Below are 23,924 nucleotides of genomic sequence, written 5' to 3' on the forward strand. Positions count from 1 at the left end.
ACTCACACACACACATACACATACACACACACACACACACACACACACACACACACACACACACACACACACATACACACACACACACACTCACTCACTGTCAGGACTAGAAAAAGGGTTCTTTCTTTCTTTGTTTGGTGTTTTACGTCGTTTTCAACCACGAAGGTTATATCGCGACGGGGGAAGGGGGGAGATGGGATAGAGCCACTTTTCAATTGTTTCTTGTTCACAAAAGCACTAATCAAAAATTTGCTCCAGGGGCTTGCAACGTAGTACAATATATTACCTTACTTGGAGAATGCAAGTTTCCAGTACAAAGGACTTAACATTTCTTACATACTGCTTGACTAAAATCTTTACAAAAATTGACTATATTCTATACAAGAAACACTTAACTAGGGTAAAAGTAGAAACAGAATCCGTTAGTCGCCTCTGGGGAGCATCGGGTAAATTCTTTCTCGTCCCAACCAATATGGGACTCCCCCTAACCCGCGGGGGGTTAGAAAAAGGGTATGCAACACAAAAGACTCCAGAAGGTGGCGTTCACACAAACAAAACAACTAACACAATTTTCTAGTTCTGCATTGTTTATATATCATTATTTCATTCGTCCATCACATTGATACTCATGCATACATAGGGGCAAGAATATTATCTCAGGGTTTCTTCCTTGCGCTGCTGCCTTGATTCCAGTTTGCTCGCCAGCGATTCTTGTCAAGTATGGGGTGATGAAAAGGAAGTGAAATATGGGGTACAGGGATACAGGTTACCGGTTTCTTAGAGGTCTGGGTTCATCTGGTTGGAGGGTTCTCCATGCAGGTTCCTCTGTATCTCTGTACCATCTCGCCACGGTGCATATCAACCAGTGTCTGGGATCTCGCACGGGGAACCCTGATAATTAATATACCATCATAATTAAGTCACACTTGAATGAACATAATAAAGAAATTTATTCCCAATTCATTTACTCACACAGAGACACGGACATATGCCAACAACAACATTGCAAAGCATACATTACACACTACATGTATATAATCTATCCCCACTTTGCAACTGTCATCAATAGTATCTCTGTACCGTCTTCTCACCATTCTGATGAAACTAGGGAGATTCAAAAGACAGCACGTTTCGTTTTGCAGCTCGTTTCGTTTGGTGAATGAGTCACCCCGCGAAACGGAACGTGAAACGAGACGGCATAGGCCACAGACAAGATTTAGATGTATTCACGTTTCGTTTCGGAATGAAGGAAGGGCGATAAATCTTCAAGAAATTATCACGTCTGTCCTCGATCAGAATGGGAAAAAAAAACCTAGGAGGTGGTCCAGAATCGGGCATACTTTGATTATTTTCAGTCCAAATAAATCACACAGACTTTGTTTATACAAAATCACATACGAAGCCAGAATAAAAATTCGATGCGATGACCTACTTCTGCTTCGCCATTTGCTTTCTCACCATGAAGTTGGATAAATGTACCAGGATCAGCACCCTTCAAAATATTTCAGTTCACAACAGTTGTCTACCTCCAATGAACACATTCTCAGCGCTGAAAGACTGTGAAAGGGTTGATGAATCTAGCAATGCATAAAATGGCCAACAAATAAAACTGTTAGTGTGCAAAAATACTCACAAAAGTTGACGAAATATTGTTCGTTTTTTGGGGGTGGAAAACGTGACTGCGTTTTGACGTTCCACGTTCCGTTTCAGTTGACCTTCACCTTTCCAGCGAGAGACCCCCGAAATGATGACGTTTACCACAACTTCAAAACGAAACGTCCCGACGTTTCGTTTATTAAATCTCCCTATTTCTATTCACACGTTTACAACTCACTGCTTCCACACACACAGTATTCATTGGTTGCACGTGCTAACTTCAGTCGCACGAGATTTTTGTCTATAACTCGACTGAACTTGATACAACTTATGGAAACAATTCTGACCTCGTAAATCCCCCCTCTCTCACCGCTCTGCCCGACATTACTCACGCACCACCTAACTTGTGGTTATTGTCTTTTATATCTGCCCTGTCACCGCTCAATACTCAGTTTACATCATTTATGCAACCAACGTATACATACCTTTTCTGTGCTTCACAGATAAATGGGTGATTCTTCAGCACGGTAAACATATACACAGGCAGGGCCGGACCCAGAGGGGGGTTCCAGGTGTTCCGGAACCCCACCCCTGGAAAAAGCATGTACCTTGCTTTGAGTGTTGTTGTTTTTTTACTAGTTTTAGCACCAAAACAATGCTGCTCTTAACCCTCAAAACAAGGCCCAGAATGCACCAGATTGCATAGATTTTAACCGTTTTTCAAACATTTTCCGGGGGAGCATGCCCCCGGACCCCCCTAGTTCGCGCGCCTGCTTTGCAGGCGCGCGCTTGTGGCTTCGCCACTTCGCTGATTTGCCCCCCCAAAAAAGGAGGAACCCCCCCCCCCCCCCTTACAACTCATTTGGTCCGGCCCTGCACAGGCTATCTTTCTACCTCGTGTATTGCTTGTCTATATCCAGAGCAAGCCTAGTCCTCTCCTTACGACTACTACCGGCTATTTCCTGGCTATCTTTTAGCGGTACTGACTGTTACGCATTATAGTAACATTGGATTTTATTTCCATGGGTGACACCCTTAAGTCATTTCCTTGCGAGACGGAACGCCGTAAAGAGAAATGACGTCAAAAGCGTGACGTCAAAAAGGAAGAATGACACAGAGGAAAACACGAGGTTGGAAATGGTTATGATAGATCTCTACGCCTACACCGTATGAAAGATTATTAGATTTGCAAATTCATACGATGATTCTATCAATAAAGACTTGAGATATTTGTCTTTTGTACTTCGCGTTAAAAGATGTATGGAAGAGTTGTTTTATTGAATTGTTTTGAGACACGTGCGAAGGCCTATATTCGTAGCGTAGAGTTTTACTTTGAGTCCATTCACCAAGATCAGTTGATTCTCGTTCCATTTTGGAGAACAATTCAAGCTTTTTTTTCTCGGGAGTTATATTTCATCACAAACCTGAATTATGCAGGTAAGAAACTGCTAAAGTAGGAAAAAGGGAAGTAATAATATCGTTCTTCATTTCAGAAGTAGAGCGGCACATTTTCATCCCTACGTTCATCTGTTTTGTGTGTTTCAAAGGCGAAGCAGTTGGACGAAATCCAAAATTCCATTGGTTGTAAGTAACGGTCAGAATGATTAGATAGATGTTAGGCTCATAAAGCTGATGATAACATGTTGTTTTCACTTTGATCGACAGGTTTAGATGCTGTTTAGATGCTGGTTAGACGCTCGTGTAGATGCAAGCTGGAGATGAATCGGACGCCAACTGAGAGAGAGATGGAACCGTGTTAAAGAACTGATATCACCGTTCACCCCATCGCCGAGATATCCAGGGCATCATCATCGTCATTCACCTCATCGTCGAAGACATCAAGGGCATCCTCAACATCGTTCGTCACATCATCAAGGACATCATCATCATCGTTGAACTCATCGTCAAGACATTAAACTTTAAAGACATCATCTTCATCACCGACGCCGTGTATAAACACTCCGAGAGCTTACAGTCGCTCATTCGGCAAGATCAAACCTCTCACACCTGATCCTTGACCTGTAGTGCCGAGTACGTCGATGCATGAAGATGAGTAACCAAAATTAAAGCCGTTTTTCACTCATTGTAGTGGTGTTCGTCCAGTTGCTTCCAGTGTTTATTCTTTCTGTCGATACTTTTGAGTCTGTCTATCGTTCAATTAAGTTAAAAGGAACCACGCATATCACTAACTATAAAAGCGAACAGCCGCCAAATAATCATACCCTAGACAACATTAACAAAATTCGAGATTCAATCTTGAAAGAGCCGGACACGTGAAAATCCTCCCATCGGATTGTGACAACGACCTTTCTTGTCGTCCGCTTCTCAAAGAATGCTCTCTCAGCTAGGCTCGCTCACGTCACATGACTTTTCCCGCCAAGCCGTGATTCGCCTGCTATCCATCCGCGCGTGACATGCGTCAAAATAGTCCGTAACCTACGACAATATAGTCCGTAACCTATTTACAGATTCTTGACACTCACACACACACACACACACACACACACACAGACATAATTATACGCACGCACACACACATACACACGCAGACACACACACACACACACACACACACACACACACACACACACACACACACAACAACAACCTCATCATCATCATCATGATCATCGTCGACATCATTATCATCATCAACAAAATATATAGAGGTTAGTGATAGCAATGCATTCTGAGAGAGAGAGAGAGAGAGAGAGAGAGAGAGAGAGAGAGAGAGAGAGAGAGAGAGAGAGAGAGAGAGAGAGAGAGAGAGAGTGGGGATAGATAGACAAACAAACAGACAGACCGTCTATCCCCAATGCAGAACTGCCTTTTGTAAAGAAGGTAGCAGCCTTTTCCGTCTCCACTGTGGACTTAACCGCGACCTCCTCAGTTAACGTAAAGAAAGGAGACCTGCACACTGCACGAGGAAGATACCCTCGTTGGCGATCATCATTACAGCCACACATAAATACCATTCACTTTTTGTCTGTGTGTGCGCAGGACTGCAAAGTACGCAAGTACCATTAATGGAAATTTATCCTTGGCACAGAGGGTCAAAAATCAAAAAAATAAGCCCTTGCAAAAATAAGGCCTTATTTCTGGAAATAAGCCCTTATTTTTGGAATTAAGGCCTTATTTCTAAAATAAGGCCTTATTTTCCATAATGAAGGCCTTGGCCTTAAATATTTACAGCCATAAGGAAATAAGGGCATAATGAAATAAGGCCTTAATTCTGTTATGACCTTAAAAAATAAGCCCTTTAAAAAATAGGCCCTTAAAAAAAATAAGCCCTTAAAAAAAATAAGCTACTGCGCATCCGGACATTCGAAAGCGCTCACAAACTCGGCTCTCGTTCAAAACATCCGTCATAACATCGAGCGGGCACAGCATGGCTTCACGCTTTCGTGAAACTGCTCTTTCCCTGGTTGATTTGCGGCACGGAGTTGCATTCAGGCCAGAAGACGACGATTTTCGACAGAGGTATGTGTGTTGGCCTCTATTCAGCTTCATGATTGGTCCAAAAAATAAGGCCTTATTTTTGTAAGCCCTTATTTTTGTAAGCCCTTATTTTGTTATGCCCTTATTTTCTATGCCCTTATTTTTGTATGCCCTTATTTTTGTATGCCCTTATTTATATTAAGGCCTTACAGAAATAAGGCCTTAATTTGGAAATAAGGGCTTATTTCCAGAAATAAGGCCTTATTTCCTTAAGGCCTTATATTTTGGATTTTTGACCCTTTGTGCCAAGGATAGACATTTTCGCCTTCCCCTCTCTCGGCCTCTCCTCAGAGGATCGCGTTCACTGCCCTGTTGTTCGCTCGTGCTTTGTTGGAAGATGCACCCGTGAATAATGCATAGTATCGTATGTGGATCAGACTACTTTTGGTGGACTGCTTCAATCGTGCTTCGGTGGATGATGCCATAGAGCTGAATGCGTGTGAATCAGTACATCATTATAAAACCAGGCCGCTATAGTGGTAGACTTTGTGGGACTGCATCTACTGTACTTTCTTTGGTTTGTTGGAAGATGCACTGATAACTCAATAGCGCTGTACGTGTTTCACTGGCTCGGCAAAAAATAAGAACCAGGCTACATTTGAGGTCTATGTGGGGCTGATTCAGAAGGAATCACATGTGTGTACGTGTTTCTGTCATTGGAGTTCCGATGGATGTGGAAGTGTGAATTAAGCGGCTGAATGTTCGGTACTGCGATGGCTCGCCTCGGCGTGGGTTCGTTCAATTTCTGGATATTTTCTATTGTGTGTTGCTCTAATTGATTGGTTTCTGTATGCATTGTTGGAGCGGAATAGCACACAGAGCTCTCTTTGTCTCTGTCTCTGTCTATGTCTCTGTCTTTGTGTGTGTGTCTCTCTCTCCCTCTCTCTCTCTCTCTCTCGTTCTTTCTCTGTCTTTCACTTTCTCTCACACTTTCTCTCTGTCTCTCCCTCTGTATCTATATGTCTCTCTCTCTCTCTCTCTTTCTCTCTCTCTCTCTCTCTCTCTCTCTCTCTCTCTCTTCTCTCCCTCTCTCTCTCTCTTTCTTCTCTCTCTCTCTCTCTTCTCTCTCTCTCTCTCTCTCTCTCTCTCTCTCTCTCTCTCTCTCTCTCTCTCTCTCTCTCTCTCTCTCTCTCTCTCTTTCTCTTTCTCTCTGACAATGTACATGTATGTACAGCACGTGAACACCACCAGGCAACTGGCAGGGAACAGGAGAAATCAATAAACATTGTCTGCGTCCGGGCGACCAGTTGCTCGAGATAGCCTGTCCCTATAGCTGACTTCTTCCTTAAACGTGATTTTGTTTTTTGTTTTTGTTTTCGCGTAGAAAGCTAGCGACGAAAATCTGTTGTGTGAGCTGCTCTACAGACTAAAAGTGATTAGAGAGAGAGAGAGAGAGAGAGAGAGAGAGAGAGAGAGAGAGAGAGAGAGAGAGAGAGAGAGAGAGAAACAGATGGACAGACAGACAGGCATACAGACAGACATATCTAGACAACCAGACGGACAGATATTGACAAACAGAAGGAGACAGACAGACATTGAAAGAGAGACACATATATTGAACGAAAAAGAAAGAGAGACACATATATTGAACGAAAAAGAAAGAGAGACAGAGACGGGGAGAGAGTGGTATAAAGAATGTCAAAGTGGCAGAAAAAGAAAGAGAGAGAGGAGAGACATTACAAATGAATCCAAAAACGCACGTGGAGAGAGAAAGAAAAGAAAGAGAGAGACTAGCCTATGGACGGAACAAAAAGCGATATATTGTTATATTTGTTTCTTTGCTAGGGACAGGGGAAGGGATAACAACAAAAGCAGACTGATGGACATACAAGCAAACATACAGACTGTCTTTTTATGAAGTTTACATTGGTCGTGTAGGCAGACTTGAAACAAATCAAAGACGGATAGTTATCATGTTACTTGATTCGGGTCTGTAATCCAATGATTGTGCAATTGCAAACATTGTTTAGGCGGACTGGGCCGGCTTGAAATAAGTTATAGATTAACATTATAATGAACGTATTCGTTCTTACTTAACAATCGTGCTGTGTTTGTTATTCAATCTGTCACATGTTTTGAAGGCCAATCGGACATAACCGAAAGGGTCAAAGGCCTAATATTAACAGCTATTGTGTTTTCAGCGTAGCAATAGGGTCCGATATTTAGACGAGACAAGTATAGGCCTAATGCCGACGAGTCGAAGACGAGTCGCATTATACTTGTTCGAGTCTAAATATCGGACCCTATTGCTACGCTGAAAATACAATAGCGATTATATAGCTGTTCTGACCTTGATTTGTTGTTCCAAACTTACAAAATGACAGTTTTTGTGTCGATGGTTGATCTCAGGTTTTGATAGCAGACGCCGTTTCTTATGCGCATTAGTTTTGCGCAGGCGCCACACTGACTTTGGACAAAAACTCGATTTGACAACACAGCTGTTAAAGAGCTTTTTATTAGTTCATTCGTATACAACGAAAAGAAGTTTGAGTTTTTTTTTCATAATTTTGAACAAGACTACTTATGAAGAAGACCAAAACACAACATCAACGGAAAACTAGAAACAACTGAAGAACTAGGATGCAACAAGGGGAGGAGAAGAGAACAGCTAATCCGTACAACGCGAGCAGACGGCAGAGAAGTTTTCAAAAAAAGTAAATTGTAAGGGGCTTATTGTCCGTCAGGTCTTAATTGCCTATATTGGACATGAATTGGTTTATACGATTCGAGTTTTACGCCCTCACGGCTTTTGATGTGTGCGTGTTTAGGTGGTATCAGCCATCTGCACTTATGGTAGAATGACCAAGATCTTTAACGTGCCATTGTGGTGACACGGGGGTGGGAGATGGATACCGTCTCTGGGTCTGCACATAAAGTTGACCCGTGTCCGTCCCGGCCCGGATTCGAACCAGCGACCTCTCGATCACAAGTCCAGTGCTCTACCACCTGAGCTACCCGGGCCCCGAGAAGTTTTCAGTTTGGGTGAATGGCATTTATACTTGTCTCGTCATGAAGCGAATTTTTCAACCTCAGTTATAAACGACTACATGAATGTTAGTGCCATGTGTTGTACATCAATACTTCAGAGGGGAAGTGGGGTATTTAGTGTGGAGTTACGAGATAAGAAAAGCCGAATGCGAAAGTTTGTGTTAGTCGGCACACAAAAACGGCTGTTCCGTTTTTACTCCCCTGTTTGTACTACATCTTTCGACTTTGGGCATTTTGTGGTGTTAAGGGACAGAAAATAATTGGTTTAGTCCTGTTTCATCGGAAAGTTAGCCAAAAAGGGTATGCTATCGACATTTGTAAAGCTGGAAAACATTCCCGAGAAGTATTTCAAGTTGTCAGTGTATGCTGTTGTCGATTGAAACACTCGTGTGGTACAGATGGGTAAACCGGAACCATGCGTCTTTGTTATTGCTAATATGCTTTTGGATATTGGCAAAAATGGCTGACTTCCGTAGCATTATGCTTTGATGATCGGAAGAGACCATCCAATCACAACCCCCGAATTCCCCCACGTGTCCATCAGAATAGCTATATATTTGTATCCTGTGATTTGCTTCGCAGGCCTGTGTCCGTCCATTTTTGGGTGTTTGCACACATATTGTGGAGTGCATTATTGATTTGTGGCGCCAACGACATTCGCTGTGGTGCAAGTGTTTGTCCTACATCGTAAAATCAAGTTGAAGTGTGTTTGTTCCGAGGGGGGTGGGGGGGGGGGGGGGGTGGTTCGCTATCAGTGTAACATTGGCTCGGTTGAGATAATGTTGAGAGCTTAGAGAATGAATATGGAAACTGTGTGTGTGTGTGTGTGTGTGTGTGTGTGTGTGTGTGTGTGTGTGTGTGTGTGTGTGTGTGTGTGTGCTTGTGTGTGTGCGTGTGCGAGTGGTAATAAACCACTTACTTACTCGCTGAGTCAAAGCACTCTTCGTCCCCTTAAAAACAATTTAACGATTGACGTATATATGTTTTATTGCCGTAGAATCCACATTCAACGCCTCACTTTTTCCGTCGAGTCCATTAATTAAGAGTCAGTCAACCTACCACAAATTGCAGTTTGGGGATTACACAAAGATCTCTGAACACAAATTGCTGTTTTGAGATTACACAAAGATCTCTGAACACAAATTGCAGTTTGGGGATTACACAAAGATCTCTGAACACAAATTCCAGTTTTGAGATTACACAAAGATCCCTGAACACAAATTGCAGTTTGTGGATTACACAAAGATCTCTGAACACAAATTGCAGTTTTGAGATTACACAAAGATCTCTGAACACAAATTGCAGTTTGGGGATTACACAAAGATCTCTGAACACAAATTGCACTTTTGAGATTACACAAAGATCTCTGAACACAAATTGCAGTTTTGAGATTACACAAAGATCTCTGAACACAAATTGCAGTTTGGGGATTACACAAAGCTCTCTGAACACAGATTGCGCTCAAAAGCCGTATGCGGGGAAAAGGACAATGCATGTACCTGCGATTGATAGGAAAGCGTTCACTTTGGCGAATTCAGCTACTAAGACGATTATTTTAGCAAGGAGGTATTAACAGCATGTTAACTCTGACATGGGTGCCTCGATTGCATGATGTGTAATCCCTATCCTGAAATAGCAAGGCTTAATTGTCACCTCAACACAGCAATATATACGTCATCTCAAATCTGCAATCTGTGTCACGAACATTTTTGTTATCCCAAAACAGCACAGCATTTTGTGTTCTCCCGAAACAGCATTTTTTGTGTTATTCCAACACAGCAATCTCGTGTGTGTCTGTGTCTGTGTCTATGTCTGCCGGAAAGAAGGGTGGGGGGGGGGTGCGTGCGGGGTGCTGCGCGGATGGATGCGTGCATGTTTGCGTGCGTGCGCGTGCGCGTCATTCCAAACACCAATCTGTGTTATTTCGCTTAGGACTATCAGTGTCATCCTTAAACAGCAATTTATGTCATCCCTAACCATCTGAACTCTTTCACGCTGTATTGATTTTGTCCCGTGAAACACTCCATTAGTTCTGCGTGACTGTTTGAGGCCGACATGACCGCAAAAAAGGCCAATCCTTTTCAGGGTTGGTACAACGATAGGTATAGTAAAGCAGGGAAGCGGGATGGGAAAACGGATTGTGAAAGACTGAGAGAGTGAGGGGTTGTGATGAATAGAAAGAATAGGTGATTAAGGTACGACTTCGTTCTATACGAGCTTGTCTGAATGTGTGTGTGTGTGTGTGTGTGTGTGTGTGTGTGTGTGTGTGTGTGTGTGTGTGTGTGTGTGTGTGTGTGTGTGTGTGTGTGTGTGTGTGTGTGTGTGGGTGCGTGTGTGTGCGTGTGTGTGTGTGTGTGTGTGTTAGTCTGTGTGTGTGTGTTTGTGTGTGTATGTGCGTGCGTATGTGTGTGCGTGCGTGCGTGCGCGTGTGTGTGTGTGTGTGTGTGTGTGTGTGTGTGTGTTTGTGTGTGTATGCGTGTGTGCGTGCGTGCGTGCTTGTGTGTGCGTGTGTGTGTGTATGTGCGCGTGTGTGTGTGTGCGTGTGTGGGGGGGATGCTGCGTGCGTGCGCGTGCGTTGCTGTTGTTGAGGATGACGATCTTCATGATGATGATCATGATGCTATTGATGATGTTGTGTGGTGTTTGTTGTTGTGTGACCTGATTAACATCCAGCTTTCTCCCTCATCATGTGAAACATCTAAGCTTAATAGCATTTAGAAACACGCAGACACTATAATTACAGTTACTGCGCACAACCCAACAGCATGCACGTGCGCATTGGAAGCTACAACTCGATGCAGACAACAGAGATGCAAGCAGCATGAACAGAACACAGCCAGACATAGGAGATAGGCTGCATGTTCGGAACTTCACAACAATTTAGAAAAATAAATTAGCTCTTCCTCTTTCAAAAAAGAAATGGATGCAGCAGTGTATTCTTACTTCCGATTGACAAGTAAGCTTGATCTGTCTGTCTGTGTGTGTGTGTGTGTGTGTGTGTGTGTGTGTGTGTGTGTTTGTGTGTGTGTGTGTCTTTTTGTGTGTGTCTGTCTGTCTCTCTGTCATCTGTCTGTCTCGTTCTCTGTTTCTGTTTCTGTCTCTGTCTCTGTATCTGTGTCTGTATCTGTCTCTCTGCCTCACTCTGTCTATCATTCGGTCTCTTTTAACATCTTGGCTTTTCATTAAAAAAAAGAAAGTTATTTGACCACTGTAGCTTTGTCTTTATTGACCGTTTGACCTCTTCGTTATTTTGCAGAACATGCTGACTGGGGGTTATACTTTCCGGAAGCTACGGGATCTCGCCAATCACCGATCGACTTGGTGTCATGTGACGCTAGATACGAAGAGATTTTGGCCAACACGCCTTTGCAGTTCAACTACGCTACCTCTCGCGAAACGGACATTCTAAACAACGGATATACACTCGTTGTCTTCCCGAGAGCTAAGCAAGGTAAGTTTGAAAGCTTGGTGTTGATATAATATTTGATTTACTTCTCCATCCCAGTAGGTAGGGATATTTCATTTTCATTTGTATTTTCATTACTTTATTGTCCCATCGCTGGGAAATTCGGGTCGCTTCATCCCAGTGGAAAGCTAGCAGCAACGGTGTCGCGCTACCCAGATGATGTCTGCGTGTTTAGGTGTATTCAGCCATCTGCACTTGCTTGTGGCAGAGTGACCAAGGTCTTGTACGTGTCATTGTGGTGACACGGGGGTGGGACATGGCTTCCGTCTCTGGGTCTGCCCATAAAGTTGACCCGTGTCCGTCCCGGCCCGAATTCGAACCTGCGACCTTCCGATCACAAGTCTAGTGCTCTACCAACTGAGCTACCGGGCCCCTGTGATCAAGTTTATTAGCTACAAAAGGAGATCTGCGAAAACGAAGGTGTATATATGCGATTTAAGTGTTCATATGTTTTGTTTTGGGACTTCAGTATTGTTATGTTGAGATATGATCAAGTGGTTTCAAAGCCATATTTGGACAGCTTTTTTTTCTGATCTGTTTAAATTGCACAGTTATTTGACATTGTGTTCGCATGTAAGCTGTAATAGTAGCGTTTAGTTTTTCAGGGATAATTCTATTAGATCGTTCCTGACTCACGTCTACATCTTAAATATACGTGCTATGGGTAACGAAAGGGCGTGCATTACAATGGGTACCTAATCCATATTTTATAAAGAGAGAATACGAGCTGTATTTACTGTAAGGTGATCTAGTTTTGAAAACTCTAAAAGCTACCTAGGAATATATAATTCTGTGAATTGAAGTCAGTCCTGTGCGCTCTGTGCTTTCGTTTCTGTATAGTGTGTTTGATATTGTGAGACTTTTTAAGAACCCCCCCCCCCCCCCCCCCCCCCTCCCTTCCAATTTCCAATGTGATTTTCTTTGAACAACCCATTCGGTAAGTTGCAAACCTGTCTGTTATGTTTTGACTCTGTCTGTTGTGTCTGTTGGTCTGCGTCTACTGTTAGTGAAGTCTAGGTTACGTTATGCCTGTTCAATCGTGCGTACGCATTGCCAATCTCTTTGACTTGTGTTAGTATTTCAGGAAATCAGGGACATTCTCAACTGTCATCCTCGGTATTGTCTTCATCTCTTTGTGTGGTGTGTATGTGCTGACATCTTTCTTTCGTGCAGTCGACACTCAGGCTGGCAACCGTTCTGATCAGACCCCTAATGTGTCAAGTGAGTGAACATCTTGCTGCGTTTTCATTGTACGCTTATTCTTTAATTATGCTACAGGGCTGGATCTAAGTAGGTGGGGGGGGGGGGTCCCGGGTTACGGTACACCCCCCCCTCCTTTACCTGGAAAATATCAAATTTGTTTTTCTCAAGGCGAGAGCCACAATTCCCCTTTCAAATGCTACATTTCAGCAGCATCAGGGGGGGGGGGGGGGGGGGGGGGGAGGACCCCCAGAAATCCCGCCTGCCTCTTTTTGGAAAACCTTCCCTCTAGTACACTAGGTCCAGCCTGGTCCTGCATGCTACTTTGTCCATATTTCTTTTTCTGTTGATCTTATCTGGACAAATGTTACGTTTTCAATAAGCAAATGTTGAACTATATAAACAGAAAAACAAACTTGTATCACGCTGTCCGATTTTTTCTCCCAAGGGTACAATAACAGTACTATATATTACATGTAATTGTTGTCTGTAAACTGACAGAAACAGCCTTTCGTTCAAACATGAAAGATGAACTTCTCCTTTGTTTTTTTCTTGTTTTTTTTCTTTCTTGTTTTTTCTTCAATCTTTAAAGGAATACGTTTGCATGTGATTTACATTGAAATACTGGTAGTCATACAATTTTACTTCGAATCATTGGTTGTTGTTGTTGTTGTTGTTGGTGTTGGTGTTGGTGTTGTTGTTGTTGTTGTTGTGGTGGTTTGACAGTACGGCGAAAAACCTGCATACGTGTTGGATACCTACACTGGTGGTTTTAACAATGTAACAAAGAGGAGAACTCGACCATCATGTTTTGATTATCATGTGCTATCTACAGCGCTGTCAGGTGGCCCGCTGCCCCAGGGCATGGAATACGAGCTGGCAGAAATCAGGTTCCACTGGGGCAGAGAGAACTCCAGAGGTTCTGAGCACACAGTCAACGGCAAGGCTTTTCCCATGGAGGTCAGTGCTTAACACTCAGTGTCTTACGTTACTACTTAAGTTAACCTTCACCGTGCTTCCTGGGTCGTGGACGATCCAGTGCCTCACACAAGTGTCTGTATTCGTAAACCTATTGGGAGATTTTGAGAGCGACTTCATGTGATCCTCAAACACCATAGAACCTTTCCATCAAACACGTTTTGAAGGGTTATCTTCTTTAGACTGTGTAGTCCAAAGCATGATCCGATAAAGGTTTTAAAGGCACCCTTCTTCCAGAGTAAACGATTCGGCTGACCATCTCAGCTCTGTCCAGGCTTTTACAGGGGGTAAGACCAGCCCTCCAGTTGGTCATATGCGTACTGAAACTCAACTGGCCAGATGCTTTCTAGATATGTGCTGTGTCGGGTTGTTCATGAATTCCTTTCTTCAAAGCCACCAGTGTCGAACTGTTAGATTAATTACTTCACAACAAGTCCAGTTCTGCACAGGAAACAGTCAGGATGTTCATTTGTGGTATGTGTTCAATTTGATGGATGATTTTATCCCACGCAAAGGCACGGGCAGATTTGTTGTTTGTTCATAACCTCTGTAAATGTACCCCCATTTTTTGTTAAAAAAAAAGTATTTTATACAGAGCTTCACAGTCACAGTCAGTGTCGTACGTTACTACAGTGGAACCCAATTTTCAGACCAAAACTAATCTAAACAAAAATCAGGTCTTAAAAAAGAAGGGGGTCTTAAAAAAGAAGGGGGTCTTAAAATGTCTCGAACAGACTCCCTCGTTTTTAAGACCTGATTTTCTTAGATTGTTTGAGGTCTTAAAAGGGGGGTTCCACTGGACCGTGTGGGTGGTTTTTTTTCGAACAGTGCTTGACATGGTTGTACACTATTGTGTCAGGTCCAGCTGGTTCACTGGAACACTCGACTGTATGACAGTATAGAGGAAGCGGTGGGCAGACCTAACGGTATCGTCATAGTCACTCTCTTTACTCAGGTTAGTGTGTGTTTTGTGTGTGTGTGTGTGTGTGTGTGTGTGTGTGTGTGTGTGTGTGTGTGTGTGTGTGTGTGCGTGTGAGTGTGTGTGTGTGTGTGTGTGTTTGTGTGTGTGTGTGTGTGTGTGTTTGTGTGTGTGTGTGTGCGAATGTGTGTGTGTGTGTGTGTGTGCGTATGTGTGTGCGTGTATTTGTCTGTGTGTATGTGTGTGTGTAAGTGTGTGTGAGAGAGAGAGAGAGTGTGTGTGTGTGTGTGTGTGTGTGTGCACGTGTGTGTGTGTGTGTGTGTGTGCGTGTGTGTGCGTGGGTGTGTCTCTGTGTGTGTGTGTGTGTGTGCGTGCGTGTGTGTGTGCGTGCTTGCGTGCGTGCGTGCGTGTGTGTGTGTATATGTGTGTGTGTGTGTGTGCGCGCGCGACTGCGTGTGTGTGCGTGGGTGTGTCTCTGTGTGTGTGTGTGTGTGCGTGCGTGTGTGCGTGCGTGCTTGCGTGCGTGCGTGTGTGTGTGTTTGCGCGATACACATACAGAAAGACAGACAGGTAAGCAGTCGGAAAAGACACAACAGTATTCTGACAATACAGAAACCAAACAGATTGGACATGGACTTATGTGCTCTGCTCGTTAAATATATACCTTTCTCGTTCCTTTCATTTTGAATAGAGGGTATACTTTTGAGAACATAGTATCAAGCATAGTATATGCTATTGTCAAAGATTGTGGATTTTTAAGAATTTGATCACTTAATATTGTTTAACTTTTTTTTTTTAGTGTGAAACGAGATTTTATTGTTTCGCAGTTGGGACGAGAACATCATGGATTGAAGCTGATTACAGACGCTCTGGAGGATGTTCAATATAAGGTAAAAGTTCATTAATCCCTGTTAAGAAAAATACTTTGTCACGCTCATAAAAAACCCACCTAACTCAGTGTTAGGCTTTTCTGCAGTGAGACTACAGGGGAAGCTACTGGAAGGGTACCTATCATGTGTTAGAGAGTACAAACTCTCAGAAATAGTTGTCACGGTTACGTAAGCAAAACTACCGTTCTCGTTTCTGAGTTAGGCACTTTTCATCAGAGACTGCTGCTTTCATACGGGAAGATTTGTTTGGCGTGCACAAGCTTTTTTAGGGTTGTTATGCACTTGTGCTGATTGAAAGCGTTGCTGTCAGCTCTTCTACTTTTTATCCGCTGTCAACCGCTCGAGATAGGCAGTTTGCAACTTATTACTAAAATAAGATAGGCAGATTGTTCAGAAACCAAACACGTTTTTTCTCGTTTTTCTCAAAACACTAAAAAATGTCATAGGCAATTATCTTATGAGCGTGACGACTTGTTGCTCTTTGTTCTCTTATAAGATTTTGCTGTTCTGTGACATTCTCTGGAAGGTATGCAATATAAGGTAAAGTAACATCAAAACCTGTAACGAAAAATGTAAAGTCAGTGACTTTGCGGTTCAGTAAACATGGAAGCATGGATTCTTGATACAATTTAGCCAAAATAATGATTTGATAAAGAGAGGGAAGTAAGCGCTCTAAATGCATACAACTTCATATGCAATTACAGCGCTTGCCTCCCTTTGTTTATCAGATAGATCTCTAAACAGCGCTCTGTCTCATTTGTTTAAGATTCAAAATAATGATTGATTATGGTGTTAATATATCACTTCGCGATGAATCGTCATGATGAGGGCATCATGCAAAGCATTGTCTCCCTTGACTTTCTTTCTTCTGGTACAAAATGTACATAAAGTAAGAGACGATGATCTTCATTCTATATTGTGCTGATTGTGTAATCAACAGTATCTTATCCCACAATACAATGATACAATTTGTATTATATAACATACATTGTGTTTATCACATTCAATAAAAGTATAATTTTGACGGGACGTTCCCCGCACAATATTGTTTAGTTTGGGGAAGAATCAGAATGTCTCACGTGATTTACAGTACCGACTAAGAAAGAATCTTACTTTTGAGGAACCTTCTACCTATTTCTTATCTTTATTTTTTCTTCTTTATTTGGTGTGTTAACGTCGTTTTCAACCACGAAGGTTATATCGCGACGGGGGAAGGGGGGAGATGGGATAGAGCCACTTGTCAATTGTTTCTTGTTCACAAAAGCACTAATCAAAAATTTGCTCCAGGGGCTTGCAACGTAGTACGATATTATATTACCTTACTGGGAGAATGCAAGTTTCCAGTACAAAGGACTTAACATTTCTTACATACTGCTTGACTAAAATCTTTACAAAAATTGACTAGAAACACTTAACAAGGGTAAAAGGAGAAACAGAATCCGTTAGTCGCCTCTTACGACATGCTGGGGAGCATCGGGTAAATTCTTTCTCGTCCCAACCAATATGGGACTCCCCCTAATATGGGACACACACACGCCTTACATGTGCATAGTTTCTGAAGAGTAAGCCAAGTACAAAGTAAAGATACATACTGAAGACAGTGGTCTCACGTTACCTCCTGAAATATCGATAGACAAATAAATCATGTGGGGTTTAAACACTAAAATGTATTACAGCCTAAGTGATTCCAACGTTGCTGGGTAGCAGGCGTTTAAGTATGGGGAAATCAAGAAATACACGTGTAAGTTGTTTTGTTCTTATTTTCTGTTGTTGTTGTTTCTAACAGGGTCGACAGAAAACACTGACGGCTCCATTCAACCCTGGAACATTTATGCCAGGTAGGGAACGCGGCGCGCATGCGTAAATGTGTACGTGAGTCTGTGTGCGTGCATGCATGTGTGTGCGTACGTGCATATACTTGAGTGTATGTCTCTGCAAATCGTACGGCGTCGCCTGTAAATCGTAATTTGTCAAAGCATGTTTGAAACTTTTTTTTTATTGTGACTTGCAAGCAAGCAACTTGCATGATATGCAGACTAAAAATGAATTATCTATTTCAACTGACAAGCAAGCACTGTGTATGATTATGCGTACTGAGAATGAATAAAGTACACGTATTGTGATATGATGTGCAGATCCTCAGCTGCGTGACTTTTGGACGTACGAGGGATCGCTCACAACACCACCTTGCTCAGAAAACGTGTCGTGGATTTTGATGAGATACCCACTGATGGTGTCACATTCACAGGTATAGTGACGTCATGTTGACAACTGGTATCATGCTAACTTGCGATATTCTTTATTTTGCCTGGAAGACCGATGGAACTGTGGTTTTGTGAGTGTGTGTTTTGGGGCTAGTATTAGTGTGAGTGTGTGTCTGGTGCTGTCTGGTTCAGAAGATCATGAAATCAAAGGTATGGATATCCTACCACTGTGGTGTGCGTGTGTGTGTGTGTGTGTGTGTGTGTGTGTGTGTGTGTGTGTGTGTGTGTGTGCGTGTGTGTGTGCGTCAGTTTGTGCGTGTGTGTGTGTGTGTCTGTGTCTGTGTGTATGTGTGTGTGTGTGTGTGCGTCAGTGTGTGGGCGTCAGTATGTGCGTGCGTGTGTATGCGACAGAATGCGTGTGTGTGTGTGTGTGTGTGTGTGTGTGTGTGTGTGTGTGTGTGAGAGTGTGTGAGTGTGTGTTAGTGCGTGCGTGCGTGCGTGTGTGTGTGTGTGTGTGTGTGTGTGTGTGTGTGCGTCAGTGTGTGGGCGTCAGTATGTGCGTGCGTGTGTATGCGACAGTGTGTGTGTGTGTGTGTGTGTGTGTGTGTGTGTGCGTGTGTGTGCGTGTGTGCGTGCACGGTGCAGGCATGTGTCCGTGCTTGCGTGTGCGTGCGAACGGGCTTTACTCTGTTTGCACATTTTGTCTGTATGTTTCATATCCAGGTTACAAGGAGCGGCATTCGACATGTCATCGGTTTACTGAATTTATATCGACTCTTTTGTTGTAGCTATTAACAATTTCCAACTGGATTGTGTCCCATACAGATGGAGGATTTCAGACGACTGAAAACTCACAACAAGGGAGACCAACCACGTCCCGGCGATGATGGAACTATGGCAGACAACTTCAGGCCGCCTCAGGCTTTAAACGGACGTTACGTCAGAGCCTCTTTCCAGTACTGAGGTCATGTGACTGCAGCCGTGTCACGATTTGTTCGGGATGGTTTTGACTGTTAAATAATCAGTGTGTGAAGGACTAGAATCCGTGGTGACAGGAAGAACGATACAAGGCATTGAAGAACAAAGGCTTTGGTGTTGCCGTTTCGACAAGGATTCACTACTAGATTGTGAACTCATGTTTGGAGAAACTTGCAAGACAAACAAAAGACTTCTAGAATATTGGCAGACAAAAACCCATTCCATAATAATGTTTTACGGCTGCGAGAAGAAGCACACAATTATTGCATTTGCCGTGCAATGGTCACACCATGTCTAACACCTTTTTGCTTACTCCCTGCATATTTTGACCGTGTATATAGGTGACTGTTGTAAAGGAAAAAATATGCCTAGCATACAATCACGTCATGTCCCAAATAGATACTCATTCTGGGGACAAAAATATAAATTTAGCATAGCATAGCATAGCATAGCATAGCATAGGAAAAAATATGTGTTTGTATACTGACATGTATTTCAGAGCTTCGTGGTTTCATTGCTGCTCCTAAAGCGACTAAATAAATGTACCTTCCATCCCGTGTAGACTAGCTCCTAAATCCCCTTATAATTCTCCAGCCTTTTACACCCACCAACAAACAACAGCCTGGCAGTGTCCTGTGCATAATAGAAACGATTTGCTGAAGTAATGTTGTTAAGGCAAAAAAAAAAAAGGTCTGTTTACGGTAACATAGGGTGAAAAAATAGGGTCGGTAGGTCGGCTTTTTTTTTTTTTTTTTTTTTCAATTTTTTGTTCTACCCTCTCTATGATGTTTCACAGTTCATTTCTTCTCATCAATCCCTGTTTTTGCCTGTTGAAAAACGTTAATGATACTAAAACTCGCTGGATAGGTACTGATAATTTTCACCCCATCCTTTTCATGACAACATTTATCAAGCTTTACAGCTAGCGGGGGGCGAACACCACTGCGTGCATCCATTTTGAAAGGAAGTAACACGAATGACACAGTACTTTGAGCTTACCTCCATTCTGTCGTCTGCTGTTTGAGCGCAAGCAGCTCTATTTTGGATGCGAGTTTTTTTTTTTTTTTTTTTTTTTAGACGATCCAAAAAAAAAGATTAGGGTCGGGCCTAAAAACTAGGGTCGGTCGGGTTACCGTAAACAGACATTTTTTTTTTGTTGCCTGATGACACTAATGCCAGCATTGTCAATGTACCACATCAATTTACCACAATAACAACATCAACTCCCTCACTGCGCTTGGATCAGCGTGGGTGTTGATTTGGGGTGAGGGACACTAGACGGGCGCAGTGGCGTGGTGGTAAGACCTCGGCCTCCTAAGAGGGAGGTCGCGAGTTCGAATTCCGGTCGCTGCCGCCTGGTGGGTTAAGAGTGGAGATGTTTCCGATCTCCCAGGTCAAGGTATGTGCAGACCTGCTAGTGACTTAACTCCCTTCGTGTGTACACGCAAGCACAAGACCAAGTGCGCACGGAAAAGATCCTGTAACCCATGTCAGAGTTCGGTGGGTTATAGGAACACGACAATACTCAGCATGCCTCCCCCGAAATCGGTGTATGCTGCGCAAATGGCGGGGTAAAAACGGTCATACACGTACAACCTCACTCGTGCTGAAAACATGGGTGGACGTGGGAGTCTAAGCCCGTGAAGGAAGAAGAAGAAGAAGAGGTGTGGGACGCTTATTTTCTTTTCTTTTTTTCTTTTTGAACCTCAGTTACAATATGACTCGCTATGAGTATGATACTGTGAGCGAAGCTGAACAGTTTAAGCATAAACAGATTGGGTTATAAATAATAATAATATCATTCTTTCGTTTAACATGGACAATCTTCGAAAATGTACAATATTTTCAATCAATTATAATTTAGCTATAATTCTCTCCGTGAACAGGCATTTGCACACTTTCTCTCTTTCTCTATCCTCTCTCTCCCCATCCTCTCTCTCCCTCCCCTCCCCTCTCTCCCTCTCTCTATCTTTAATCGTCCTCTCTCTCTCTCCCCCTCTCCCCTTCTCTCTCTCTCACCCTCCCTGCCACTCTCTCTCTCTCTCTCTCTCTGATACTGTGAGCGATGCTGAACAGTTTAAACATACACCCTACCACTCTCTCTCTCTCTCTGATACTGTGAGCGATGCTGAACAGTTTAAACATAAACAGATAGGGTTATAAATAGCAATAATATCATTCTTTCGTTTAACATGGACAATCTTCGAAAATCTCTCTTTCTCGCTCTCTCTCCCCCACCCCTCCCTCCGCTCTCTCTCTCTCTCTCTCTCTCTCTCTCTCTCTCTCTCTCTCTCTCTCTCTCTCTCTCTCTCTCTCTCGCACCCTCTCTCTCTCTCTCTCTCTCCCTCCCTTCCTCTCCCCCTCTCTCTCTCTCTTCCTCTCTCAATCTCTCTCTCTCTCTCCCTCTCTCTCTCTCCCTCCCTCCCTCACTCTCCCTCCCTCACTCTCTCTCTCTCTATTACCATGGTTGTGCTTAAATGAATTAATAATAATGATATATTTTGCTGTTCGTCATAATTGTTTTCATCATTGGTTCACCTTAGTTAATACATTTATGTTTTATGTGTGTCGTCCTATACAATTGTTGTTATAATCGTTTACAGGCAGGCAGGGTGTGCCGAAGAAAAATTTCCATTTTTATGTAATATTTTAATGGACAATAAAGTGCTGTTATTGTTATTGTTATTGTTATTGTTGACATTTGCAACAAGTCATTTACAATAGCATGATAGTACTGGGTTTCTCAGTCAAAAAGCCGAATGGAGAGCTCTCTTTCAAATATACAATTTGGGTCAAAGCCTTCTCCGTATTTGTATATGAGGTGTGGGACGCTGACATGCAAAGGTTGTTCTGAAACCAACTAAAGGACTGGAGGGATCGGTTGTAAATGATTACACGGACGGCAAGGTATCTTTCATCTGCCTGGCGAACACACGGCTGCAAGTGACGACACAATCCATCAAACCGCAACACAGGAGGAATAGATTAAGTCCGGTCAAAGACCCCCTCGACGCCAATAATTTTTTGTAAAAAACACTAAAGCGCAGATACTCGAAAGGTTTTATTCCGGGATGTCGCCTTGCTCAAGATAGTTGTAAACTTCTTTTTCTGTTTTTCTACTCTTTTTTTTTATAATTAAAAGATCAACATTCTAAACAAGATTTGAAGTTACAAGTTTGAAAATATGTGAGTTTTTTTTAGAACCTTCGTTACTTAACTGTGATATACCTAGATGACAACAGTTTCAGACACGACGAACACCGGGTAGACTTAGCAAGAAAACAACAAAAATCGGTCCCGAATAGCCAAGTAGAAGGGGCATACAAAAACGAAAGTCGCTTGTTCGTTCCTTTGCTTGTTAGTCTCCTCATGTGCCGTATAACTTTCGCTTACTCCATTACACATGTCGTATGTACAAAGAGCTCTTACTTCCCTTTGGATATTTAATAAAAAAAAAATATATAGTTTTCAAAATAAAAGCATGACTGTAAGCTCATTCATGAGATAAATAGCAGTCTCTTCCTTCTCTGCCAACGACGCTTGTTTGGCATGATACAGTGGATCGATCAGAAAATCGGACACGAGAAGTAAGACGTGTGAAAAATGACAGCCAAGCAGAACAGGTGTTGGCGGCGAAGTACGTACATGGGAAAACACTATTGTGTCGCACATGTTGTACTTTAAATAATTATCATCAAACAATGTGACAATGATCATGTATTGCATGTACTTACATTGGCTGTGACTCGCTTTACAGGGCACTTTCCTTCACGCTACACACTTCGCAAGGGAATTGTTTGTTTGTTGCATTGTTTGTTTGTTGCATTGTTTGTTTGTTGCATTGTTTGTTTGTTGCATTGTTTGTTTGTTGCATTGTTTGTTTGTTGCTTTGTTTTCATTACCTTTTGTTCACGAATTGCTTATGTACTTTCTGAAAACCCGTCCGACACCTCCCCACGGATTGATTTAGCCAATTTTTTTTTTATATATATAAATGAGCAAATTGTTTTGTCAATAACAAACCTTCCGACAACCCACCTTTCTTGTTTTTTGATTCTATATATAAATGAGCAGAAATGAATTTGCTTTGAAAATGACCAATGCGTTAGGAATGATTGAAGTCCAATCTATGGATTTGAATTTAATTTCCTAATAATTCATTCAAAATTGTCACGTTTGCTTTGATAAAAGAAGGGAGGGATGGATCATGGAAGGAAAATGGAGTGAGAGTTCAAAATCCGTAAGGTTGTTCGAGCCTATGTCAAATGTAATTAGCCTTTTCAGAGAGAAAGTGCGACCTACATGAATAAATACTAAGAGTTTTGTTTTTTAGAAATTCGAAAACGAACATGAACAATAATTACTGTCTGATATTAGGGTTGCTGAGTGGTTAGCAAAATGTTTTATTAATATATATGTCTAACGTTCAAAGAGTTGCTTTTGGAGTCGAAAAGAATGTGTGCATGTTTTGTGTGCGTTGTGTGTGTATGTGTGTTTGTGTGTGTGTGTGTATGTCCGGTATGTGTGTGTGTATGTGCGTGCGTGCGTGTGTGTGTGTGCGTGTGTGTGTGTGTGTGTTTGTGTGTGTTTGTGTTCGTTCTTGCGCCCACGTCTCCGTGTGTGCCTGAAATTCATGCGTGTGTGTGTATACTAGCGTTGTCGTGTTAAAACTGCTACGCTCACATTGTTATTCTGAGTTTTACTGGGTGTTTTTGTGCTTTGTCAAAAGTAAACATTTCATAAAATCCAGAAAGTATCAGTACAAGAGTGTCTTTCATGTCGATGTAGTGTGTACTGGACTGGCTATACATAGCATGAACAGAGCGAAAGTGGTGTCAAGACAGGTCTCATAATCATGTGCCAACAACCATAATCGAAATTCTTGACGTGGGCTGGTGAATGGGGTTGGCCACTTCAGCACTTCTAGCCGTTTTGCAAATTGACCTTCAAACAATACAAAAATAACCTCTGTAGAGATCGTGGAGGTGGTGAGATGTTAGTTAATTAAAAACAGAGAGACAGAAAGACAGAAAAGAATAAAGAAAGCAAGAGAGAAAGAAAGAAAGAATCAAAGAAAAACAAGAAACAAAGAAAGAAAGAATCAAAGAATAACAAAAAACAAAAAAGAATGCTGGTGTTTTAGTTGACAAGCCTTATCAACGTTACCGGCACGGTTGGCCTAGTGGTAAGGCGTCCGCCCCGTGATC

The 23,924-nt window shown here is 42.5% G+C and overlaps 1 protein-coding gene across 1 annotated transcript; it reads left to right on the forward strand.

Moving 5' to 3' along the window:
- The first annotated feature begins 5,267 nt into the window (after nucleotides 1-5,267).
- LOC138964296 (carbonic anhydrase-related protein-like) lies at nucleotides 5,268-21,396 on the forward strand. The gene is made up of 9 exons (XM_070336214.1): nucleotides 5,268-5,826; nucleotides 11,339-11,533; nucleotides 12,722-12,769; nucleotides 13,584-13,708; nucleotides 14,586-14,681; nucleotides 15,473-15,535; nucleotides 17,322-17,373; nucleotides 17,671-17,783; nucleotides 18,565-21,396. Exons 1-9 carry the CDS (start codon nucleotides 5,793-5,795, stop codon nucleotides 18,700-18,702), a joined length of 864 nt encoding a protein of 287 aa, XP_070192315.1. The 5' UTR covers nucleotides 5,268-5,792; the 3' UTR covers nucleotides 18,703-21,396.
- The last annotated feature ends 2,528 nt before the right edge of the window (nucleotides 21,397-23,924 follow it).

Source organism: Littorina saxatilis, linkage group LG1 (assembly GCF_037325665.1).
Source record: "Littorina saxatilis isolate snail1 linkage group LG1, US_GU_Lsax_2.0, whole genome shotgun sequence".
Classification (NCBI taxonomy): domain Eukaryota; kingdom Metazoa; phylum Mollusca; class Gastropoda; order Littorinimorpha; family Littorinidae; genus Littorina; species Littorina saxatilis.

What these genes read in the sequence shown, in the direction of transcription:
- LOC138964296 (XM_070336214.1), top strand. Translation starts at nt 5,793, where the DNA reads ATGTTCGGTACTGCGATGGCTCGCCTCGGCGTGG. An exon ending in TGGAGGATGTTCAATATAAG is followed by an intron (nt 15,536 to 17,321) that starts GTAAAAGTTCAT and finishes TGTTTCTAACAG; the next exon opens with GGTCGACAGAAAACACTGAC. An exon ending in TGATGGTGTCACATTCACAG is followed by an intron (nt 17,784 to 18,564) that starts GTATAGTGACGT and finishes TGTCCCATACAG; the next exon opens with ATGGAGGATTTCAGACGACT.